This window comes from Zootoca vivipara, chromosome 6, assembly GCF_963506605.1.
Source record: "Zootoca vivipara chromosome 6, rZooViv1.1, whole genome shotgun sequence".
NCBI lineage: Eukaryota > Metazoa > Chordata > Lepidosauria > Squamata > Lacertidae > Zootoca > Zootoca vivipara.
Window position 1 is genome coordinate 10640351 of NC_083281.1, and position 19256 is coordinate 10659606.

The 19256-nt window shown below is 47.6% G+C and overlaps 2 protein-coding genes across 6 annotated transcripts in view; one reads left to right on the top strand and one right to left on the bottom strand.

The window, feature by feature from the left end:
- MOB3A (MOB kinase activator 3A) lies at positions 1–11271 on the bottom strand. 4 transcript variants are annotated; one of them, XM_035117877.2, is made up of 5 exons: positions 11040–11271; positions 7832–7897; positions 3600–4147; positions 2373–2575; positions 1–1489 (listed from the first exon to the last, which is right to left on the bottom strand). In XM_035117877.2, exons 3-5 carry the CDS (start codon positions 4012–4014, stop codon positions 1460–1462), a joined length of 648 nt encoding a protein of 215 aa, XP_034973768.1. In that variant the 5' UTR covers positions 4015–4147; positions 7832–7897; positions 11040–11271; the 3' UTR covers positions 1–1459. The 4 variants fall into 4 exon arrangements, with proteins under 4 accessions (XP_034973768.1, XP_034973767.1, XP_034973770.1 ...); XM_035117876.2 differs by having other exon boundaries at positions 7832–7900; XM_035117879.2 differs by lacking the exon at positions 11040–11271 and adding an exon at positions 10792–10866.
- IZUMO4 (IZUMO family member 4) overlaps positions 10887–19256 on the top strand; it is a 17842-nt gene continuing 9472 nt past the window's right edge. The window contains exons 1-5 of one of the 2 annotated variants that reach the window (XM_035117873.2): positions 10887–11076; positions 13638–13718; positions 14035–14106; positions 17332–17358; positions 18739–18814. In XM_035117873.2, coding sequence (XP_034973764.1) covers positions 10887–11076; positions 13638–13718; positions 14035–14106; positions 17332–17358; positions 18739–18814 — 446 coding nt within the window. Of the gene's footprint in view, positions 11077–11906; positions 12963–13637; positions 13719–14034; positions 14107–17331; positions 17359–18738; positions 18815–19256 lie in introns of those variants that run through there. The other variant, XM_060275406.1, reaches the window with a different exon arrangement.

Genomic DNA, 19256 nt, shown 5'->3' on the forward strand with positions numbered 1-19256 from the left:
CACAAGTCCGAGAGAGTCCTAAAAACTGATTAAAGCTCACATCGGCTTCTGAAGCAAGATTTTTTTTTTTTTAAGCAGGAGCTGGAATGGGTAGGACAGAGGTGCCCTCAATTGGCAGGGAGTTCCAAAGTGCGAGCTCAGCAGCACTAAGGGACCGATTTCTTACAAGTATTGGGCAGCACCCGTGGCAGGGCCGGTTCTGCTGGTCCAAGTGGCAGGGGATCCCATGGGTGGGCCAGTTTTTTCTGCACACACTCAAACAGGCGCCCCTCTCCATCCCCCTCCTGGGCAAGGGAAAGGAAGGACCAGCCAGGCAGAAACACTCAGGCAAAGTGGCATCTGTGAGGGCCGTGGCCTGAGGTTCAACACAGAATCCTAGAATCATAGAGTTGGAAGGGACACCTAGGGTCATCCAGTCCAACCCCCTGCCATGCAGGAATCTCAGGCCAAGCATCCATGGCAGATGGCCAACCAACCTCTGCTTTAAAATCTCCACAGAAGAAGAGGCTATCACCTTCTTCTGAGGGAGTCTCTTCTGCTGTGGAACAGCTCTCACTGTCAGAAAGCTCTTCCTGATGTTTAGTCGGAATCCTCTTTCTTGCAACTTGAAGCCATGGGTTCGAGTCCTGCCCTCCGGAGCAGGAGAAAACAAGCTTGCTCCCTCTTCCATGTGACAGCCCTTGAGATATTTGAAGATGGCTCTCCTATCTCCTCTCGGCCTCCTTCTTTTCCAGCTCCTTCAACCGTTCCTCATCAGGCTTGCTTTCCAGACCCTTGATCATCTTGGTCTCCCTCCTCTGCACATGTTCTAGCTTGTCAACATCCTTCTTAAATTGTGGCGCCCAGAACTGGACACAGGACTCCAGGTGTAGTCTGACCAAGACAGAATAGAGCAGGACTATGGCCTCCCTTGATCTGGACACTCGACTCCTGTTTCTAAATGCTCACAGACTACCTGTTGAATTATCTGTTCTAGAACCTTTCCTGGTATCGACGTCAAGCTCACCGGTCAGTAGTTACCTGGGTCCCCCCCCTTTTAAAAAAAAGATAGGGACAACGTGAGACCCTTCATCTCAGGGTTGTGGGTTCGAACCCCACATTGGGCAAAAAGAGTCTTGCATTGCAGGGGGGTTGGACTAGATGACCCTCAGGATTCTAGGGTTCTATGATTCTATCCCTGATTATAATACATACAGGCACACACACAACATACGCTCCCTCTCTCTAACAAGGAAAATCATTGTATAAAACAGTTTTTAGTAGTCATCATAGGATATCTCTCTCTCTCCCCCCCCCTTCCATTGGCTTTGTTTTATAAAACAATATATTATTTTCTTTAAAGAGGGAAGGAAGGTGCTCCAGATTTTTCTTGCCCTCTCTAGTGGAGGAGAGTTCCGCAGTCCCAGGAGAGGCTCGTATCTGGCGCAGGAGGGCAAGGGGAATCGCTCCCTGCAGGACGTCAGTGGCAAATCCTGGAGGTCATTTCCTTCTGTCGAATAGAAGAGAGCAGGGGGAAAGAAGTGATTGCTTTTCTGTCGCTCGAAACTGTGAGAAAGAATGAATATATACCTATACCTATATCAGCTCGGCTTATCAACATTGCACAGCAACAAAGGTAAAATAAGGTTCAGGACAACACTTTTAAAAAAAACAAAAAACAGCAAGCTGCAAGACCTTATGGAGGTCTTGTAGGCAAGGTGGGTTAATCACATATAAACATAATAATAATAACAACAGTAACAGTAGTAATAAAGAGGATGGTAATAATAGAAAAACGATTTCCAAATATTACTTGGCGTTGCCATTTTCTTTTTCGGATAATCTTATTATGTCTTATGGAAATGACTTTGGAATTTTGCGCACCAGGCAGTATATGAATGCTATAAAAAGGATGATGATCATAATAATAATAATACGTGGGGTAGCTCAGTAGGTAGAGCATTAGACTTTTAATCTCAGGGTTGTGGGTTCGAGTCCCATGTTGAGCAAAAAAAAATCCTGCATGGCAGGGGGTTGGGCTAGATGACTCGTGGTCCCTTCTCACTCGACGGTGCTATACTTCCATTTCCAATATTACTAATGGCAATTTCCAAATGAATGCTTAGCCTTGATCTTCCTCTTCTTTTCCAAAAATGACCTCAATGCAAACCACGTAGTGATTCTATTCTGCATTTCGAGCGGTATACAAATATCACTGAAAGCCACAGGGTCATAGAACCGTGGAGTTGGAAGGGAACGCCAAAGATCATCCAGCTCAACCCCTGACAACGCAGGAGGGCTGTATTTTATGCCGTCACCTCAGTGGTTTCGTACATATAAATATTATGAAAAGATTGTCCGCCCTACGAGGGGCAGCGAGAGGCGGCACTCACCAGGGGCTCCAGCTCCTTGGTGTCGATGAGGCCAAACTCCGTCACAAAATAATAAAAGTGCTTGTAGCAAGTGTTGACGTGGGCTTCGGAGCCCATCTGGGCGATGCGGTCAAAGTGGTGGATGTAGACGTGGACGAAGACTCGGAAGAGCCGCGAGAGGATCTTCTTGACGGACTTGAGGAAGTTCTTCTGGAACGGGGTACCTGGTGCGAGAAACGCACATGATGTCCAGGTCACGACGGGTCACAGAGATGCCCAGCTATATACACACACACACACCGCCCCTGTCTAAGGTCAATACTGTCCACACTGGCCGGCAGCAGCCCTCCAGGAGCCTTTTGGACCTCTACTGCTGGGCTACGGCCTTCCCTCTAATAAATAGGTTTCTAGTCCTCCTCGTTCCAAACACACAGCTGATTTAAGTAGCGAGCTTGCTTCCTATCAAGTCTGACCGTTGGGTCCATCCCGCCCACTACTGAGCAGCCTTCTTGCTCCTGATGTGAACCAGCTGATTCCAGCTTTCTTAAGCAGGGTTTCCAGCCTCGGTGAGTTGCTGGAAACAAACGTTTGTCGTTCCTGACCAGACTTTGCTGCTTCTTGTGACTCATAGAATCATAGAATCATAGAGTTGGAAGAGACCACAAGGGCCATCCAGTCCAACCCCCTGCCAAGCAGGAAACACCATCAAAGCGTTCCTGACAGATGGCTGTCAAGCCTCTGCTTAAAGACCTCCAAAGGAGGAGACTCCACCACACTCCTTGGTAGCAAATTCCACTGCCAAACAGCTCTTACTGTCAGGAAGTTCTTCCTAATGTTTAGGTGGAATCTTCTTTCTTGTAGTTTGAATCCACTGCTCCGTGTCCGCTTCTCTGGAGCAGCAGAAAACAACCTTTCACCCTCCTCTATATGACATCCTTTTATATATTTGACTCACGGCTTACTTGACCCCCGGAACTGAGATACACCTGCCCTTAGAACTGGACTGGACTCTGCCTCTAGGCAAGTGCCCCCCTGAGACTTGGCCGATTTCTCCCATCGATCAGTTGCCAAAACTGAAGGTCCCTGCCGCCCCACAGCCGTCTAAATCCCCTCCTCTCCAGGGCTTTCTCCAAACAATCGGAGACTGCTCCTGTGTGCAGCCAACCTCTCCTCCACCCTTTTCATGCCTCTCCTGGCTGACGTCCGGTGGGCCACCCCGCCACCCACAAATCCCGAAAACGGACTCACCAACGTTGGTCGGGAATAGGTCCTCATTGTTGATCTGCACTTCGATCCAGTCCATCAGCAGGTCCATGTATTGCGGGGCCGAGAGGGCAGTGGGCTTGCGGGATTTCTCGTCCTGCCACCGGTACTCGTATTTCGGACCCCCAGACATGACGGGGCAGCTCTGGTCCGTGCAGGAGTCGGCGATGGTCCCATAGATGAGGTTGATGCGGTTGAAGAAGTCCACCACGTGGACGGCCACCCAGTCGTTCAGCTCCTCGCCGGGCGGCAGCTGCACAGCCACCTTCAAGTCCAGCCCGGCGTTGAGAGACGCCTGCGCCATTTTGTGCAGCTCAAAGCGCTGCGTCCCGGGTTCGAATTTCTTCTTGGGGCGGAATGTGCGGTCCATGTTGAAAACTTGCCGCAGAGGGTTAGACATCTCCTGCTCGACTCTGCTGCCCCCCAAAAGTTATTGATAACTGAGAGATTTGCCACTGCCACAGAGGACTTTTTCGAACACCCGGATTTTAAATTGTCAAGGAGTTCCGCTGGTCCTTCAGAGGCTCTTCAACCTACAGCACAACAGATAGACATGGTTTTTATATAATGCCTTTTCTTTTCAAAACAGAGGGGTTTTTTGGGGGGGGAGAACACCTGTCAGGGATTCTTTAGCTGCGATCCCTGCATCGCAGGGGGTTGGACTAGATGACTTTTGGGATCCCTTCCAACTCTACAATTCAATAATCCTGTGATCCAGTCCAAGCCTGGAATTAGAGGTGTATAATAATAATAATAATAATAATAATAATAATAATAATAATAATATTTTTGTACCCTGCCCTCCCTGGCCGGAGCCAGGCTCAGGGCGGCTAACATCACAAAACTAGCACAGTATACAAAGAACATAAAAACATAAAACAAGCAATCAATTAATTGAATGCATCTTAAAATTAGTTCAGAGCAAATTAAAATCTGGGCAGATGGCAGTCCACAGGTAAAATTGAGAGTGGTTAATATTTTCCAGGGCCAACTGTTATCACTGGTCTTATAAAGGACCTGTGAGCAGGCTAAAGGTAAAGGTAAAGGGACCCCTGACCATTAGGTCCAGTCATGACCGACTCTGGGGTTGCGTGCTCATCTCGCATTATTGGCCGAGGGAGCCGGCGTATAGCTTCCAGGTCATGTGGCCAGCATGACAAAGCCGCTTCTGGTGAACCAGAGCAGCACACGGAAACGCCGTTTACCTGCCCGCTATAGCGGTCCCTATTTATCTACTTGCATTTTGATGTGCTTTCGAACTGCTAGGTTGGCAGGAGCTGGGACCAAGCAACGGGAGCTCACCCCGTCACAGGGATTCGAACCGCCGACCTTCTGATCAGCAAGCCCTAGGCTCAGTGGTTTATCCCACAGTGCCACCTGGGTCCCTGTGAGCAGGCTAGGAGGCCTCTTAATGTTTGTTCTTATACAGAAAGAAAAGAATGAGACTGGACCCCGACCAAAGGCCTGGCGGAACAGCTCCGTCTTGCAGGCCCTGTGGAAAGATGTCAAATCCCGCACGGCCCTGGTCTCTTGTGGGAGAGCATTCCACCAGGCCGGGGCCAGGGCTGAAAAGGCCCTGGCTCTGGTCGAGGCCAGTCTAATCTCCCTGGGGCCTGGAATCTCAAATGTTATGAGAGAGAGAGGATAGGGTGCAGCAAAGGGGAGGGGGGAAAAAACACACACACACCATGGAAAGTGGAGTGGGAAGAAAAAATTAATATGTACTGTATTGGAATGCATATGTGAAATTTAAGACTAGGTTGGATACATCTACCCCCCCCATTTTCTTAAATCTGAGTCCCCCAAAATAGGGGGCGTCTTGTACATGGCGGCGTCTTATAGACAGGGAAATGCGGTAACTGGGGGGGGGATGAAGGTGCCTCCTACTGAATTAACTGCCCCCTTCTTCACTGTTAAAAACATGCAATGTGTGTGCGTATATATATGAGAAATAGTCCTTGAAGGACAGGAATCGAGGCCCCTTGGGTGTCTCTAAAAGAAGAGAGGTGTGCCATGAAGGGAAGCTGAGAGAGGAAGTCGAGGGCGGGGAGAGGGAGGGCAGGATCCGACCATCCTCCTCCTGCAGCAGTGCAAGCCCCGTTTACGAAGAGCTGAGTTTGGGCTTCGCTTGAAAGCCACATCCTGTGTGCAGACACATGTCAGTTCTGGTGAAGAAAGCAGGAAGTGGAGAGAGAGAGAGAGAGAGAGAGAGAGAGAGAGAGAGAGAGAGAGAGAGAGAGAGAGCTCAGCGGCTCAAGCCACAGGGAGAAGCTGCGTCTCAAAACAACACAAAAGCACCCATGAGAAGATATTGCTTCAAAGCTTTGGAATCGTAGAGTTGGAAGGGACCCCGAGGGTCATCTAGTCCAACCCCCATGCAATGCAGGAATCTCAACTAAAGCATATATAATCTTTTGGACCACCCTGGAGAGAGGGTTCCCCCCCCCCCGTAAAAAAAAAACTGCTTGGAATAAGCTGGTTGCTAGTTGCCATCGACAGCCCACTCCTCCCCCATGAATTTCCCCATTCCTCTTTTAAAGCCATTTAGATCGGTGGCTACCACTGCCTCTTGTGGGAAGGAGTTCCGCAGGTTAACGGGAAAAGTCTGCCTGGAATCTTCCCACGATCAGCTTCTTTGGATGCCTGCAGGATCCAGTGTTATGAGGGGGAGAGAGGAGGCCTTTTTCTCAATCCACTGCCTCCAAGCCAGGCATCTACCCCGCCTTATGTCCCCCCCCCCCAAAATGCTGCAAATTTTCCCCGTGTGGAAGTGGTTCCACTCCTCGATCATCCCGGCTGCTGTTCCCCGAACCTCTCCTTGCCTGACTCAGCCCCAGAGGCCCATTGAACCCAGCATCCTGTTTCTGACAAGGGTCAGCAAGGGGCCTCCGAGGAAGCCCACCACAAATACACCAGTCTTTCCCAGTGGCTTGTCCGCAGCAGTTGCTAATTCAGAGGTAGACTGCCCCTGCCTGGGGAGATTCAGATTCTTAAATACAGGGAAACCTCTTCTTCTTTGGCAAGCCCCCATGCTTTAGCATCAAACTTTTTAGAAGGCAGACAGGAGGAAACAGTATATACTGTGCTTGTAATAACAAAGAGGTGGAATTAATTTTACAGGTCTGGGATCTGGACCTGATGAGGAACGGTTGAAGGAGCTGGGTATCTTTAGGCTGGAAAAGCGAAGACTGAGAGCAGATATGAGAGCCATCTTCAAATATCGCAAAGGCTGTGACAAGGAAGATGGAACAAGCTGGTTTTCTCCTGCTCTGGAGGGAATGACTCGAACCCATGGCTTCAAGTTATAAGAAAGGAGATTCTGACTGCCATGGATGCTTTAGCTGAGATTCTTGCATTGCAGGGGGTTGGACTAGAGGACCCTCGGGGGTCCCTCCCAGCTCTACAATTCTATCATTGTATGACTCAATGAAATGCATATTTTTTTTTAAAAAAATTTAAATCGGGGAGCTAGAAAACAATGCTGAACTATCCCTTTCACAATCCTTCTCGTCACTCCAGAGAGTGTCATTTTACTGGAGGGACGGTGTTTAATTTTTTTGTTACACAATATTCATGCAAGTCTGCTTTTGAAATCCACATGGACAAGACTAACTTTGACACACACCCCCTATACATTATACAATGAAATATAAAGTCTTTACAAAAAGGGGGAAAGTCTACTCCTGAAAACATTTTTTTAGTCAAGTAGAAGTTACATGTGTTCGAGTTCTTGTTTATTTCCATCATCCTTTGAATATTTCCACATACCTGCTTTTAACTGGGTTGCCCCCCCCTTAAAAATGATAATTTAAATGTTTCCTATCGTCTTGTCATTAAACTTTTTAGAGGTTCTTAAGCGGCATACAAATTTTGTGAAATAATACACAGATCCATTTATTTCAATGGGTCTACTCTGAGGAGTATTAACAAAAATAATAGTTCTGTTTGTTACCGTCCCTTTATAAAAGATCCCAGAAAGAAATCAATAAATCAATATTTATTTATTGTATTTACAGCCCCCCTCCCAGGATCTCAATTTAATCCCAACACGAGGAAGTTGAGAGGCACCCAGGAAACAACACTTTTTATTTTCCCCATACTTATCCCATCGAAAGGTATTCAGCCACGATTCCCGCGTTGCAGGGAACCTTTATTTTGTTGTTTATAAATGACATTATTATTATTATTATTTATTGAACCCAGGTTCATGTTCTTACCGGCACTACTTTCCGACCGGGAAACAATGCGGAGCCTCAAGGCGGAATGGGTCTCCTTGTCGCTGTCTTCTTTTTTGAATTATAAGAAGAAGGAGGGAGAGGAAAAAAAGACGGAAGGTGGTGGATATTTTAAGAAAAGGCACCTGAGCAGGATCCTGAGGTCGCCCTACGGAGCTCGGATTGCAAGTCGGTTGCTCGGCTCCTGACCCAAACCTCTGAAAACCTCTCTGCTTGAGGAAGATTCAGAACCCCGATGAGTAATGTCTGCTGAACTCACTTCCTTTTAGGGAAAGCGACGTCCGTGCAAGAGGAACCCTAGGGCTACATTATTTATACGAAAACGACGTTTTGGAGGGGAGCCAGGAGAACGCCCCCTCCCCCCCCCATTCTCTTGATCTGGGCTTTCCAAAGTGGTTGGTATCTCAGGGTTCGGGGGAAATGGTTCTGGGGTGGATTTTTTAATGTCTTGTAAAAATCTATGCACTTCTAAGAACAAGACCTAGATTGAATGATACGTTCATGTTTTATTATAATATTATACATGTTGGGAGTCGGCCAGAGTAGCTGGGGCAGCCCAGTCAGATGGGTGCTGTATAAATAATAAATATTATTATTAGTATTATTGAAAAGGACCTCCCTATTTTCATTGGGGAAATGTTGAAGGATATGCTGCTTGAATGGTTTAAAAAAAGTCTGCAATAATACATTGGGTTAAAGATACATTTGTCTCTTTTATCTCTTTATTTTTGCTGTCAATTTCGCCATTTCCGCATAGTCCATTAACTTTTGAATAGGCTGAGGGTGTCTGTCTGTCTATCTATCTATCTATCTATCTATCTATCAGCTACTGGTATCTACCTATCTACCTACCTACCTACCTACCTCGGGCATCAGCAAACTTTTTCAGTTGTGGGCTAGTCCACTGTCCCTTGAGGGGGGGCCAGACTATATTTTGAAGGGGGGGGGGGAATTGAACAAATTCCTATGCCCCACAAATAACCCAGAGATGCATTTTAAATAAAAGCACACATTCTACTCATATAAAAACACGCTGATTCCTGGACCGTCCGCAGGGCGGATTTAGAAGGCGATTGGGCAGAATCCGGCCCCCGGGCCTTAGTTTGCCTCATGATCTGTCTCCTTTCACCTTCATTTTGACGCCAATAATTGAAAGGGGGGGAGGAACCCTCTAAACCAGGGGTTCCCAAACTAAGGCCCAGGGGCCGGATGCGGCCCAAACACCTTCTAAATCCGGCCCACGGACTGTCCGGGAATCAGCATGTTTACATGAGTAGAATGTGTCCTTTAATTTAAAATGCATCTCTGGGTTATTTGTGGGGCACAGGAATTCATTCATATATTTTTTTCCAAAATATAGTCCGTCCCCCCACAAGGTCTATGGGACAGTGGACCGGCCCCCTGCTGAAAAAGTTTGCTGACCCCTGCTCTAAACTTACAAGTGAAAAAGACCCACTGAATGATTTTTAAAAATAAATAAATAAAAATCCAGAACTTTCAGGAACCCAGGATTCCAATTATTCATAGTTCTTTGAAATGAGAAATTCCCCCTGGAAGGAAATTCTTTCTGCATGCTTGCAACTGGAAGATTGCCAGGAAAATCCATTTCCTGCATCTTTCCAGCAACTGCGCTCCAAATGCTGGTTTTGATCTACGAGTTCCTTGTTTCGAGTTTACAGATCGTGAATACTTTCAGCTGAAATCCCTTCCCCACTGAACCGCCCCCCCCTCCAATCCTGAGACACAGCTGCAAAGCAGGAAGCCCCGAGTTCAAACGCCGCCTCTGACATGAGGTATGCTAAAGGCAAGCCCTGCTCTCGGCCTCAGTCTTCCACATCTGCGGAATGGGCTGAAAAACACGGGCAAACTTCGCAGCACTGTCGTAAGGGACAAGATACCCCATTTGAAGAGTTCCATATGAAGAGAGAAGACATTTTTAGTTTTTCCTGTTTGATATTTTTTATCATTATTCTCTTTAGTTTAGATTGAAATTTATGGTATATTACAGGGGTCCCCAGACTTACCGCGCAGTGGGCCGGTGCCCGCCGCGCCGACCGCGCGGCGGGCTGGAGGGCAGGGGAGTGCGCGCGCAGCGGGCCGGAGGGTGGGGGAGTGCGCGCCCGTGCGCATGCGCACACGCACACGGGCGGGGAAAAAAATCACCGAAAATCGCTTGTGCGCATGCGTATGGGCCTCCCCCGACCCGGAAGTGCATCGGAAATGACCTCTTCTGGGTCGGGAGAGGCCCATACGCATGCTCACAAAGGACTTTCGGCGATTTTTTTGCCGATATTTAAGATTGTTGCCGCGCCGCGCGCCGTAAGAGCGGGCGGCGGCAGCGGGCGGCGGGGGTCGTCGCGGGCCGGATTGGGAGGCCGATTGGGCCGCATCCGGCCCGGGGGCCGTAGTTTGGGAACCCTGGTATATTAGGTTGAAAACCTTTACGGTAATAACATTGATTTTTAAAATTTCTCATAGTCCCCTGCAATTCACATTTTGCTGCATTTAAAAGATTTTTAAATAACAATTAATAATAATAATAATCCAGATCAAACGGGGGAGGGGGTGGAATTCAAATGAATCTGACAAGCATCTGAAAATAATTAAGATGCCCCCAAGTCCCTAACTGGCACTTTACCGGGGGTGGGGTGGGGGAGTTTAATTATTGACTTAAATTTTGATATCATTTTGCAAATAACAGTTATCAATGAATCGCTTGGGGCAGAAAGTCCGCCCTCTGGAACTGCCGTCTTTCCCCGTTTATAAAACGATGTTTTCTGCTAACTTTATTTCGTCAAAAATTGGGGGTCGTCTGAAATACCAGCTGTTCCTCTTCCCCGTTAGATGGCAACCCACCCTGGGAAAAACAGGAGGAGAGGATTTCTGGGGGGAGGGGAGGAGAGGAGAGGAAAGTTAATCGCCCCCAAACCTCTTGATCTTACAAGGTACGTAGAAGCAGGAGGCCCCAACCTCGTCACTACTCGCGAGGAAGAGAGGAAGCAGGCTTTTCCGGGGTGCGGAACACCGGAAATCTGCAATGCATTATTGCAACATTAAGCAGACTTTTTTTTTTTTTCCTTTTTGCAAAGGGGAACAAAGCGCAATGCGAAATCGACTGCCGATTTTAAAAGGGGAGCGTGCGTGGGTGGGAGCCGGGCGCGCATCCCCGCATAACTCAGGTGCGCCTTACCTGCTTTTTCCGAAGACGCTCCCAAACGCGTGTCAAGGTCAGTCTCCCCCCTGGCCACCACGTTCTCGGATCGCTGGAAAGAGGGGGAAACTCTCCGCACGTTACTCCACCCCTGGAGGCAGGATCGGGGCTGAGCGGCACCACCCCTTCCGGGTCCCGATCCAGGCCAATGCCCCGGCGTGGTCCTACTCGAGAGTAGACCCGCTGAAATGGCAGGGCACCCGTTGAAATGGCAGGCGTTTGGGTTGGATTCAGTCCTGACCCCTGTGTTTTCCTCCCTCATGGTTTTGATTTATGGACTACTTAAAATGAGGCTGCATTTTAAATTTTAATATTGTATTTTAATCTGTATTTTAACTAATTCTTTTCTTTTCTTTTATGTCTTATTGTAATTTTATTGGTGTTAGCCGCCCTGAGCCCGGTTTTGACTGGGGAGGGCGGGGTATAAATAAATATTATTATTATTATTATTATTATTATTATTATTATCCCCATCTTAGCTACATTAATTTCTGCAGAGTTGCTTCGAGGTGAAAGCCTTTCCCCCTCCATTGCCTCAAAGGGGCAGGGTTGAAATCTTTTCTTAATGCAACTCTTGCGCCTTACAACACCCCTGTAAGGGAGGCTGAGCTCTGCTGAGTCTTAATAATAATAATAATAATAATGGTAAATAATAATTTTATTATTTATAGCCCACCCATCTGGCTGGGTTTCCCCAGCCACTCTGGGTGGCTTCCAACACATAGGAAAAAATAATATTTATTTATTTATAAATATTATTTTAGAAAACCATAATATAATTTTTGGGTGGGGAAGTTTCTCAAGCAGAAAAGCTGAAAAGTCTTGGCCGTCCTCTGCAATTGCTTCATATGCATATTTGCAGAAAGAGGAGGGTGGTGGCTGGAGAAGTAACACCTCCTCACCTGGTTCACCTGCGGAACTCATCGCAACAAGAGCATCCTGTAGGGTCTTCCCCCCCCCCATATGTGGTGGAAGTATATAAAAGCTAAAGGCTTTGGGGAAAAGATAGATAATGAGTTGAAGAAAATGTTCCAATTGTTCCCAAAAGTCCTGCAGCTTTTCTCCTAGGGGTAATAGGGAGGGAGTTCCCAAAAAAAGATGGTTAAACTAATTATGTCTGCAACAACAGCAGCCAGAATCCTGTACATTCAGAAATGGAAAGGAGGAGAGGTACCAACTTCAGAAGTTAGGTATAAGGTGGGAATGAAAATATCCTGGAATTAAGGGTGAGGAGTCAATTTTTTAAGGAAAAACATATGTTGAAATATAAGTAAACTGGCCAATCTGTGAAAATCAATTAAAAATATGTCTAATAATAATATTAATAAAAATGCTGTCCCCTCTCTTTCCCCCTAACTGTACCTTTCCCCGTTTATTTGTCTGCTTCGTAACACAAGGAAATATTTAATAACTAATTTTTAAAAAGAGGAAAGTTAGCCAGACTAACTTGTGTAGGCGTTCCATAAGGAGCGCTTAAGAGCAGCGGGGCGAGGAGAGAGTTGGCAATGCTGCCCTCATTGACCTCCCTTGACTCGGCTGGGCTAGGTGGCCAGGAGAATCGGAATGCGCTCTGGAACGATCTAGAGCCATCGGGGCTGTTCCGGAACGTTCCCTGGAAGCCAGAATGCCCCATTGTCTGATGCTCTGGAGATGCCAGGAATGGGAGGATGGGTTGGCGGACCCCATGGCTGGCCTTGGTGGCGGTTCTGGTCCTGGGGCCAGGCCCCTCCTGGCTGTGCCTGCAGTGCGACCCAAATTTTGCCCTCCGCTTCGCCTCCTACGCCCCCCACTTGAGCCGCAAGTCCTGGGGGCTGGGGGACGTCCCGGCTGCGGGGCGGAGGCTACGGGGCTGGGCCCAGGACACTCTGGAGGAACTGAACCTGGGTGTCCCGGCGGAGATCCGTGAGTCGCCTCGCAGGCCCTTCTCCTGCGCCTCCCCTGACTCCCAGGGTGCCGGATGTGGCCCTCCAAGTCTCCCGATGTGGCCCTCGGATCATAGCACCTCCTAAGCAATAACGCCACTTCTCTCCCCATGGACGGGCCCCATGTCAAAGATGGGGAAATTCAGGCTTGTGTGCCAATGTGGCCCTCTGGACCTCTCCACCTGGCCCCTGGAAATCTCTGCAGGCCACTCACCCTGGCCCCAGGCCACGCGCCCTCATTCACCCATCTGGGTCTGCAGCCTTCTTACATCCCTTGCACCCCCCACTGTTGCCCCTGGTCCAGCCCACCTCTGGGATGTGGCCCTGGGAAGGCCACCTCGAAGGAAACGTGGCCCTCAAGCTAAACAAATAGGTTTCCCCCCACCTCCCACTTAGACAAAGGAAGACAAGGCTTTCCTGCACCGAGTTAATCTGTGGAACTCCCTTCCACAATATGTGGCGGTGGTGACTAAAAACCAGGTTATTCTTTTTTTAAAAAATCAAAATGCCCCTTTGCCAAAACTCTTGACCAGTTAGGAGCGCAGCCTTGCATTTAAGGTCCACGTGGACTGCGGCTTCTTTGGGGGGCTTATATTTTTTTGTATGCTCTCTCTCCACATCCTGTCCTTTCCCCATCTCTCCCCATCATGCACAGCAATGGAGAAACTCCAGGCAATAGCTACAGTCGTTTATGGGAAACTGGACACCCTCTTCAAAGGCAACACTTACAAGCCAGGTAAATAGATATAAAGAAAGGGTCTGCCTGTATCGGTTTGCCTGGATGATGATGATGATGACCATTTATGGTAACTAGAATCGCCCGAGGCTGCGATTCCTCTGCAAAAGTCTGCAGATGTTCTAAATCACATAATTGTAGTGTCTAAAGGGACCCCGAGAGGCATCTAGTCCAGCCCTCTAAAATGCATGAATCTTTTGCCCAATGTGGGGCTTGAATTCATGACCCTGAGATTAAGATTCATGCTCTACCATTTTTTTTTTAAAAAAACACACATGCTGCCGGGTCTATCTCTCTCTCTCTCCTCCCCCAAAAGGTGTCCTTCCGGAAATCCTGCGTTCCATTTTCGAGGAACAAGTCAAATTGCTACGGAATGCCATCATCGAAAGTGAGTGTCCCACACGGACTTCCCTCCTTCCTTTGGAGTTTACATACCTGTGTTTCTGAGCAGGACTTAGTTAGAAAGAGGCATGCTAAGAAAGCAGGATGGCTCTTTAATGCAGAAGGCAGTGGGAAGCCCCTCTCACAGGCCAGCTTGCGGGAATACCTCTTTCAAGATGGTGGGCAACGGGAATGACTCATCTCTGGATAAAATGCTAAAACGTGTTGAGGCATGTAATATTGAGCAGCAAATAAGGCTGGGTGGGGAACCATCAAGGCCGTGGGAGTCAGCGTGTAAATTTGTATTAAATTAGAATCAATTTGATGTTTGTTAAAAATTTAACAAAAAGACCGATAGCAAGTGAATTGACAAAACAAAGAGGGATGCCGATGGAAGTGGCTGTTCTCCCATAATGGCTTGCGGGAATGTCTCATAAAAAAAGTTCAGCTTTTGGGAATCCCTCTTCTAATATGGCAGCCGGTGGGAAGAACCCTTCTAATTTGACAGCTTTCTTTTTTCTTTATGTATATTTGTTATTAATTTCCCAAATTTTAACAATTACTGTATATACATAGCAACCATTATATTATTTGCTCTGCAGAGCTTTCAACTTCCCTCCGTCCTTTTTTTTGTTTCCTTCTGTTACATTTTATTTTGCACATCTCCATCCTATATGTAACTTGTTGTTTAGTCATTTAGTCATGTCCAACTCTTTATGACCCCATGGACCAGAGCATGCCAGGCACTCCTGTCTTGCACTGCCTCCCGCAGTTTGGTCAAACTCATGTTCGTAGCTTCGAGAACACTGTCCAACCATCTCGTCCTCTGTCATCTCCTTCTCCTAATGCCCTCCATCTTTCCCAACATCAGGGTCTTTTCCAGGGAGTCTTCTCTTCTCATGATGTGGCCAAAGTATTGGAGCCTCAGCTTCACGACCTGTCCTTCCAGGGAGCACTCAGGGCTGATTTCCTTCAGAATGGATAGGTTTGATCTTCTTGCAGTCCATGGGACTCGCAAGAGTCTCCTCCAGCACCATAATTCAAAACCATCCATTCTTCGGCGATCGGCTCTCACTTCCATACATCCAGCTCTCACTTCCATACATCACTACTGGGAAAACCATAGCTTTAACTATCCGGACCTTTGTAGGCAAGGTGATGTCTCTGCTTTTTAAGATGCTGTCTAGGTTTGTCATTGCTTTTCTCCCAAGAAGCAGGCGTCTTTTAATTTCGTGACTGCTGTCACCATCTGCAGTGATCAAGGAGCCCAAGAAAGTAAAATCTCTCACTGCCTCCATTTCTTCCCCTTCTATTTGCCAGGAGATGACGGGACCAGTGGCCATGATCTTGGTTTTTTTGATGTTGAGCTTCAGACCACATTTTGCGCTCTCCTCTTTCACCCTCATTAAAATGTAACTCATCTTGCCTTAACATTCACTTTTGTCTTAAATAGAATGTTGATTCTTCTCACGAAGTGAGTCTTATCTCAGTCCCTTATCTCAACTAGTGTCTTTATATGTGTACAATGAGTTTCTAAGTATAGTATACTGGTAAATTTAGTCCATTCTTTCTGGAATGTTGGTCACCCTGGTTCCAGATATATCCGGTCAGCCTTGCCATTTCTGCATACTCCATTGCCTTCGTCTGCCATTCTTCTGTTGTTGGTAGCTTCTGCTGTTTCCATTTTTGGGCTAGTAAAATTCTTGCCTCCATTGTAGCATACATAAACAGTTTTTGATCTATTTTTGGTATTTCCAGTCCAATCATTCCTAATAGAAATGCTTCAGGTCTCTTTGGAAAGGTGTACCTGAACATTTTTTAAAATCTCGTTATATATATAGCATTCCAGAAAACTTTAACCTTGTCACAAGTCCGCTTGTGGGGATGGATTTCAGCATAGTTTCATAATAAGCCATTCCTCCTTCGTTGGTAACACTACTGCCCATCCATTCGTGCAAATAATTAAGAGGAATAAATTTGTGTCGGGGGGTGGGTGGGTTATTAGTGAATTTGCTTTTCAGCATTTTCCTTGTTTTTTTTGGGGGGGGGTCTTTTTTAGTAGTTTCTGCATTTCTGGTGTTTCCTTGGTTTGGGGTGGTTTGCTTGCTTTTCGAAATTATCAATGACCCAATATATATATATATATGACACAATACCATTAGAAGTGCAGAAATTGAGATCAACAGGGGATGCATAACTTCTGGGAACGGCTTGCAGGAAATGAATCATAGCATTGTAGAGTTGGAAAGGGACCCCACGGGTCATCTAGTCCAACCCCCTGCGAGGCAGGAATCTCAGCTCAAGCACTGTTAAGTTGGTTGAATGCAACTGGTTAATCAACTGCACGGCTGTGGCCCAAATGTGAATTACTCTTGAGAGGTGGCCAGAGAGCCACGGGGGAAGCATGCTGCCTAAAACCGACTCACTTTCTCTCTCTCAAACTCTGGGAGGAAGACCTTTCATTGCCTACAGACCCAATCTTAAACAACTCCTCACCCACAATAATACAACCACCAGACTTAACATGGACACTGGTACCAGAGCCTGCAATAAACCCAGATGCCAACTTTGCTGCCACATACACCCGGACAACATCATTACTGGCCCCAACAACATCCAACATACCATCTCAGGACTATTTAATTGCTCATCTTCTAACATTGTGTATGCCATCAAATGCCAACAGTGCCCTTCAGCTCTCTATATTGGACAAACAGGCCAAACCCTACGCCAAAGGATAAATGGACATAAATCTGACATCAGGAATCACAAGACAGAGAAACCAGTAGGAGAACACTTCAATCTCCCAGGACATTCTATACAAGATCTCAAAGTACTGTAGCTGTATTGTTACAAAAGAATTTCAGAAATAGACTGGAAAGAGAAGTTGCTGAACTGCAATTTATCACCAAACAACACGTAGAAACCTGGTCTGAATAAAGACATTGGATTCTTATCTCATTATACATGATAAAGCTATCTTTAGCCATCTCACCCTTCGCTTTTCCTGTGGGACAAATTGCAGCCGTAAATTGTTCCTGTAAGACCAAGTCTTCTGAGTGGTGCCCCCCCCACTATATGTGGGAATCTGGTGACTTCTGTTTCAGTGTATCTGAAGAAGTGTGCATGCACACGAAAGCTCATACCAATGACAAACTTAGTTGGTCTCCAAGGTGCAACTGGAAGGAATTTTTTATTCTGTTTCACTTTTTCCTCTCTCACCTTTCCTTAGGTAGAGTGAAGTGTGAACGCCATTGTGGTAAGTGGGGTTTGTGGGGAGGCACACAATGCCTTTGGTGTGCCTGAATGGAGAGAGAGGAGCGTGGGTCGAGACCCTCTGACTTTTGTGGGGCTGGGACGTGAGCCTGTGGGTTGGCCAACGTCCATGGCCCTGTCCACTTTTGCCTCTGGCTGGCCCCACCCACTGAAGGCCAATGGCCCCTGGGTGATGGCCTGCAAAGGGAGGCGGCCCCTCAGCTGGAAAAAAATTGCCCCACCCTTCAAAATGTGGGTTTGGACTTTGCATCACAAATGATGCTCTGATGCAGAGCAAACGGGTCTGTCAGTGGCCCTGGAGAATGCTTCTCCACCAGCCTCAGCCAGCCGGCCACCTGCCTGCCTCCCTCCAGTCCAGGGGTTGCCACTTGCCTGCCATCTTCTTCCTCCTCCTCCTCCTCCTCCTCCTCCTCCTCCTCCTCCTCCTCCTCCTCCTCCTCCTCCTCCGTCTCAGTGTTGCCCTCGCAGAACAGCTGGGAGAGAGGTAGAGAGCAGGGACGAAACCCTCTCTGCTTGTCATTCCTCTGGCGCCACCTGCTGTCGAGCTCCTGTCCTGATCTACCTGCCCAAAGGAGTGGCCGGGCGCAGGGATACCAAAGGAGGATGACAAAGACACCCGCATGGCCGGTTCTGGTGCTTTATTACAACTGATCCAGAGTGCGGCTGCCAGACTGGTGACGGGGAGGGGCTGCTGGGACCATGCAACACCATCTTATTTTTACCCCGCCCATCGAGATGGGTTTCCCCAGCCACTCTGGGCAGCTTCCAACACGTATAAAAGCATAATAAAACGTCAAGCATTAAGAACTTCCCAATACAGGGCTGCCTTCAGATGTCCCCTAAAATGGTATAGTTACTTATCTCCTTGACATTTGATGGAAGGACATTCCACGGGGAGGGTGCCATCACCGAGAAGGCCCTCTGCCTGGTTCCCCGTAATCTCACTTCTCACAGTGAGGGAACCACCAGAAGGCGCTCGGAGATGGACCTCAGTGTCTGGGCTGAGTGATGGAGGTGGAGACGCTCCTTCAGGTCTACTGGGCCGAGGCCATTTAGGGCTTTAAAGGTCAGCACCAACACTGCGAATCGTGCCCAGAAACGCTCTGGGAGCCAGTGTAGGTCTTTCACAGGCATAGGCAAACTCGGCCCGCCAGATGTTTTGGGGCTACAACTCCCTTCATCCCTGACCACTGGTCCTGTTAGCTAGGGATGATGGGAGTTGTAGTCCCAAAACATCTGGAGGGCCGAGTTTGCCTATGCCTGGTCTTTCAGGACTGGTGTTATATGGTCCCAGCAGCTGCTCCCAGTCACCAATCTGGCTGCCATATTTGATGTCTTCAGTTTTTCTGTTTTTGTTTTACAGGAATAAAGCGATACGAAGCCGTTTCTTGCGTGACGTGCAACGTCACCAAGCCAGCTTGCTTTGGATATAATTGCGAGTAAGAATTCTCTCTCTTATTCCCACGTTAGAAAAAATACAATTACAAATGGCATTTGGGAGAGGCTGATTCCCATAGCAGAAACGCTTCCAGGCCCCTTCCTGCACTTATAGAATCATAGAGTTGGAAGAGACCACAAGGGCCATCCAGTCCAACCCCCTGCCTGGCAGGAAACACCATCAAAGCATTCCTGACAGATGGCTGTCAAGCCTCTGCTTAAAGACCTCCAAAGAAGGAGACTCCACCACACTCCTTGGCAGCAAGTTCCACTGTTGAACAGCTCTTACTGTCAGGAAGTTCTGGTTACAGGTAGGTAGCCGTGTTGGTCTGGATCGAAGTAAAATAAAAAAAATTCCTTCAGTAGCACCTTAAAGACCAACTAAGTTTTTATTTTGGTATGAGCTTTCGTGTGCATGCACACTTCTTCAGATAAGAAGAAGTA